Source organism: Molossus molossus, unplaced genomic scaffold, assembly GCF_014108415.1.
Source record: "Molossus molossus isolate mMolMol1 unplaced genomic scaffold, mMolMol1.p scaffold_m16_p_12, whole genome shotgun sequence".
NCBI classification, from domain to species: domain Eukaryota; kingdom Metazoa; phylum Chordata; class Mammalia; order Chiroptera; family Molossidae; genus Molossus; species Molossus molossus.
This window is the reverse complement of record NW_023425347.1, coordinates 103,599,088-103,605,055: the sequence shown is the minus strand read 5'-3', so window position 1 is coordinate 103,605,055 and position 5,968 is coordinate 103,599,088. Positions and strand designations below refer to the sequence as shown.

The 5,968-nt window shown below is 59.1% G+C and overlaps 1 protein-coding gene across 1 annotated transcript; it reads left to right on the top strand.

The window, feature by feature from the left end:
* Nucleotides 1-3,208: 3,208 nt before the first annotated feature.
* Nucleotides 3,209-4,342, top strand: ACTRT2 (actin related protein T2). The gene has a single exon (XM_036257534.1). It carries the CDS (start codon nucleotides 3,209-3,211, stop codon nucleotides 4,340-4,342), a length of 1,134 nt encoding a protein of 377 aa, XP_036113427.1.
* The last annotated feature ends 1,626 nt before the right edge of the window (nucleotides 4,343-5,968 follow it).

Below are 5,968 nucleotides of genomic sequence, written 5' to 3'. Positions count from 1 at the left end.
CTGTCCACCTCCGTCAGGGGCTGGAGTTGGTCCAAGGACAGGGGAGGTGGGGCCGTGTGGGCTGCTGCAGGCGTGACTGAGGAGCGGGAGTCAGAGCCGGGCTTCCCGTGTGGGGCGAAACCAGTGCCCTCCAGAATAACCGCGGTGGTGAGCCCTGCCCTGCGGAGGGAGATGGAGTAACAGCCAGTTTGCCCATAAACTTGCTCAAGCGATTTACGATTTACGAGGCCTGGCTGGCCCGGGGTGGGGGCGGGGCAGCCGCGGACAGGCTGGCTTCAGCTGGAGCCGGGCGACGGGACAGCGACCCGGTGTCCCCGGCCAGTGCTCAGCTACGGTGGGTTTCGGGGTGTCGAACATCGCGTCCGCTCCGGTGGCAAGGACATGGACACCTGCTCTGACCCGGGGCCCTTCCGAGACTGGAGACCCAGGTGGTCAGGGGACAGAGGCGTGTCCGCAGTGGACGTCACAGAGGCCGGGGAGGAGGTTCCCAGGCACCTGAGAGCCAGCGCTGGGGTTTCTGCCCCACAGGAGCTGGAAACAACACAATGGCACGTAGGCTGTGGCTCATAAACCCACTCCGATTTCTCGGTGGCCACGTGGTGTCACCCCCCAGAGAGTATCCCCCTCCTTGGTGGTGGGGTCTCAGAGCCTTCCTGACGCTCTGCCTTCAGGGGCCCAGGGCCAGTCCGACAGCCAGCCCAGAAATAAAGACAGGGAGCTGGCTGCGGGCGGACCCTGAGCCGGAGCGTGGAGCTGGGAAGAAGGTCCGCTACGACGGTGCTGGTCGGTCCCAGCTGGTCAGAGGGGAGGACAGCAGACGCTGGTGCCCAGGGCCGCTCTGCCGGGTGGGCTGGGGCCCAGAGCCGGGCAAAGGACAGTGCCTGGCTCAGGCTCAGCAGGGAGTGAAACGGGTCCTGGACACAGGCAGCTGTGCTTGGAGCTGCTGTCCCGATGGCCGGCCTGGCGGTCACGGCTCTGTCCTCCAGGGTCCGAGCTGGTCTGCGGGTGCCAGGGGCCACAGAGGGATGGAGAGTGGCCGAGTTACAGGTTTGGTGACAGGTGCAAGTGCCCGGACCTAACTTGGAGGCTGGTGGGGGTTGTGAGTGCTCGGCCGGCATCAGAGGGCCACCGTCGCCGTGCGTCTCAGCGGCGGGTGTCGAGTGTCCTCAGCAAGACCTCCCACCCGACCGGCCAGCCTGAGCTTCGGGGGAGTGTTTGTCCTTTCCTCTCTGTCCCTCCTGCCAATGCCCAGTGTCCCAGCCAGCCCCCAGCCAGGGGACACACCTACGGGCAGTCCCCTCACCGAGCACCGTTACGTCGATCCCCGGGAGGGCCGCCTTTAGGGCCCAAATCCAGAGACCTGGAGACCACGTGCCTCCAGGTTCCGCCCTGGCAACCATGAGAAAATTCCAGCAGAGCCGGAGAACCGAGCACCATGCGTGTGCGGCGTCAGCAGGCGGGATCCCGGTCCCCGCGTCCGGTCACCAGCCCCATCCTCACAGCGGCCGGCCAGGAGCCCACGCTCTCTCCAGGGTTGGACCCCGACCCTCAGAAGCCCCGGGAGCAGCTGAGATGGTCCAGGCTCTGCAAACCCGGTGTCTGGGGTCCTGTCCCAGCATGAACCATCCATACAACGGATGTGGCTTCTGTCTGGCGGTGTCCTTGGGGAAAATCTCCACACTACCAAGGTGTGTTGACCCCCGCCAGGGCCAGCCCCAGTGGGCACGCACACGGGCACACAGCCCTGTCGCCCGGTGCCACAGGGCCGGCACCGGCTGAGTTTTCTGTGGGCTGGCAGGACGTGCAATGGCGGCCACCGGCAGAAGGAGGCGAGGGGACCCCGAAGGGACGTGACCCTGAGAGGTGACCTCTGGGAGAGGTTCTGGGTGGGGAAGGGGCTGGGCTGGAGGGTGGTTTGAGAGTGCTCCCCAAGACCACCTCCAGGCTTCTTACAGAACGGTGAGCCTGGACCACCCCGTGTCCCCCTGAGCTGACAGCCGGAGCTGCTGACCGGTGTCGTGGAGGCTGGAGCGGCCCCTCCGCAGGGCCCCTGGGGGCTCGGCCTGGGCCTGCAGCCCTGCTCTTGGCCTCTGCCCTGATGACATGGTCGTTTCTCTCTCTCTTTCCTTATCCTCTCCGGAGGACATTTCTGCATTTACCTTCAGACAGAGCGGGAGGGAGGGAGGGAGGGAGGAAGAGAGAGAGAAACATCGATGTGAGAGAGACACATCGAGTGGCTGCCACCCACACGACCCCAACCGGGGCCGGGGACAAACTGCAGCTGAGGTACACGCCCTTAGCGGAAACCAAACCCGGGACTCTCTGGTTCACGGGTCGGTGCTCTTACCGCTGAGCCACACCGGCCAGGGCGACATGCACATTTCTGAATGTACATCAGTGGCCCTGGACGACTGTGACTGCCGCCAATCGGGGCTGCCCTCATGACCCCCCCCCCCCAGCGTTCCCAACTCCATAGACCACTGGAAGCTGCCCTGTGTCAGGGTTCCCGGGGCTGCAGAGAGCAAGGAGGAGCTCGGAAGAGAGGCAGCAGGCCCGCTGGGCTTAGCTCCTGAGCTGAGGGACAGAGCCAGGGCTTCCGGGATAAAGAGAAATCCCCGAGGGCTTCCTGGAGGAGTCTGGATTCAAAATGAATGGTCTAAGTTCCCGATGTGATGGAGCTGTGGGTATCTGGCCTCCAGCCTGGACTTGTGCCTGGGGCTTGGCCACCCCCAGCAAGGGAAATGTGTGTTGGTCACTGCGCAAACCACAGCTCTCGCCGGGCGACACCCATTCTCCGGACAGTTCCAGGCTGGCTAAGGCTAGACCTCAGGGCCCCAGGCTGTTCAACTGCCTGCGGCTATGGCCTGCTTTCCTCCTCCGAGTGGAGTCTCACCAGGGAGGGACGCCAGGGGCCCTGAGCCCTGCCCCGGGGGCCTCCTGATGCTGGCTGAGCACAGTGGTTGCCTGGGCTGGATTGTTACATATGCAACTGCCAATCCTGAAAAGGCCTCAGCCAGCGGCCCCTGAGGGGGAGATCTGTGGGTGGAGGGAGGGCTCCTGGGGCTCCACCATCTGCTAGCCTGCCCGGGACACGCCCCGAGAACCCTGGAACCCTGTGCCCTTGAAGCTTCCGGAAGAAACTCCTGTGTCACAAAGCGGCCGAAGAGGGTTCTGCTTACTCTGCTGATGCTCGGAGCAGGATGCAGACATGTCTAACCCACACGTGTTAGATTCTCCAGCTGTGATTATCGACAATGGGTCTGGGCTCTGCAAAGCAGGCCTGTCCGGAGAGATCGGGCCCCGCCACGTCATCAGCTCCGTCGTGGGGCACCCGACATGCAAGCTGGCCTCGGCGGGAGCCAACCAGAAGCAGCACTGCGTCGGGGAGCAGGCCCTGCGCAAGCAGGAGGCCTTCCACCTACGCTACCCCATCGAGCGAGGCCTGGTCACCAGGTGGGATGACGTGGAGAAGCTCTGGGGGCACCTGTTCGAGTGGGAGCTGGGAGTGAGAGCCAGCGAGCGGCCGGTGCTCATGACCGAGCCCTCCCTGAACCCCAGGGAGACCCGGGAGAAGATGGCGGAGGTGATGTTCGAGAAGTTCCAGGTGCCCGCCTTCTACCTGTCGGACCAGGCCGTGCTGGCCCTCTACTCCTCGGCCTGTGTCACTGGCCTGGTGGTGGACAGCGGGGACGGGGTCACCTGCACTGTCCCCATCTTCGAGGGGTACTCGCTGCCCCACGCGGTCACCAAGCTCTACGTGGCGGGGAGGGACATCACGGAGCACCTCACGCAGCTGCTGCAGGCTGGCGGGTGGGCCTTCCCCTGTGCGCTGGACAAAGTCCTGGTGGACGACATCAAGGAGAAACTCTGCTACGTGGCCCTGGAGCCCGAGAAGGAGCTGTCCCGGAGGCCGGAGGAGGTCCTGAGAGAGTACAAGCTGCCGGATGGGAACACCATCCAGATCGGGGACCCGCTGTTCCAGGCCCCCGAGGCCCTGTTCACACCCACCCAGCTGGGCATCCAAAACCCGGGCCTCTCCAAGATGGTGTTCAGCAGCATCACCAAGTGTGACGCCAACATCCAGAGCAACCTCTACGGGGAGATTGTGCTGTCTGGGGGCACCACCCTGTTCCAGGGCCTGGACGACAGGCTTCTGAAGGAGCTGGAGCAGCTGGCCTCCAAGGGGACCCCCATCAAGATCACAGCTCCCCCCGACAGGTGGTTCTCCACATGGATCGGAGCCTCTATCGTCACCTCCCTGAGCAGCTTCAAGCAGATGTGGGTCACCTTTTCGGACTTCAAGGAGTTTGGGACATCCGTGGTTCAGAGAAGATGCTTCTGAGGGCCCCGCATGTGGGGTGGCCCCCATGGGTGGTGAGCTCGCCCCTCGACACCGGCAAGGTGTTCAATAAAAGACGAAACAGTACAGTCTTTGGTCAAGTCGTTCATTCTCGGCGGCACCGGAATCATTTCTGACCCTGGTGGTGAATCTTGGTTCAGTGCTCTGTCTCCCCTGGGAGGGAGGGAGGGAGAGTCCTGGCTGTGAGTCGCGGCTGTGTCCATCCGCAGATTGGACCAAAAGCGGGGGTATGGGCCTCATGCCTGGAGCTTGAGTTGGGAGGGCCCTGGAGTCTGCATTTATTTTAAACACCTGTTGTAGGTGGGTCTGAGACAGAGTCAGGCAGGAGGGCAGCAGGAACAGGCAAGAATGCTGTCCTGTTCTGAGGGTCAACAAGCCTTCCCCTGGGTGGGTGCTCAGCATGATGGGGCTCTCGTTCCGCTTCCGTGAGGCTGGGCACTGAGCAGAAGGGACCCTTTGTCCTGGATGGATGGGGACCAGCAGAAGCAGAAATTGCCATCTGCTCGGGCTCTCTCGGGGCCTGCTCCCAGGAGCGTGTTTTTTTTTGTTTTTTTTTTGGTGCTATTTCTGTTTGTTTTTATGTTCAAATATGCTTATGGCAGTGTTTAGGGGCAAAATACTGGAGACAGAGCTAATGGCCATCAGTGACGTAACAGATGAGTAAATGATGAAACAACCTATGTCATATTTGAAATGAGCATGCAGTGTATTTGAAGACAGAGGATAGTTGGGTCATTTTCAGATTCATGGTATCCAATCCCTGTCTTTTTACTTGGTGTATTTAGAGTGTTTACATTTAAAGTAATATGTTCTGTCTTAAGTCTGCCATTTTATTTTGTTTTTTTTCTTTTTTTCTCTGTTTCTTGTTCCTATTTCTTTTATCTTCCTGTGGGTGACTTAAACATTTTTTTTAGGATTCTACATTGACGTATTTATGGGGTTTTGTATGCTTTTTTAGTGATTGTCCTGAGTAACATTATAATCCACCAGTACTGACATTTTATTACTTGGAGTGAAGTGTAGGAGCCTGACTTCTATTTAAGGCCCTTGACCCTCCCAACTTCCAAAAAGAAAATTGTCTTTAGTGTTTATTTCCTCTGTGTATGTGGAGCACAACCTCAGATGGTGTTAAGATTTTTCCTTCGACCATCAGATGATTTAAGAAATTCATGGGAAGAACCATCTAATAGGGTTACCCCTATTTTTACCCAATCGCAAGTTCTTCTTGAAGTCCCACACCTTTTCCTGTTCTGTTCTTTCATTTCTGTTTAAAGAACTTCCTTTAGCTTTAATAGGCTTGCTGCCCTGACTGGTTTGGCTCAGTGGTTAGATCGTCGGCCCACAGACCTGAGAGTCTCAGGTTTGATTTGGTCGAGGGCACGTACCTCGGTTGCAATACGGTCCTCCACCCTGGCCGGGGTCATGCGGGAGGCAACCAGCTGATGTCTCTCTCTCTCACATAACTGTTTTTTTCTCTCTCTCCCTCACACTCTATCTGAAGATGGATGGAAAAATATCCTCGGGTGAGGATTAAAAAAAAGAAGAAGAATAGCTTTGCTAAGCAACAGGTTTTCCTGGTTTTCTGTCATCTGAGAATATTTTCATTTC

Coding starts and splice junctions, on each gene's coding strand:
- ACTRT2 (XM_036257534.1), top strand. CDS start 3,209: ATGTCTAACCCACACGTGTTAGATTCTCCAGCTGTGATTATCGACAAT.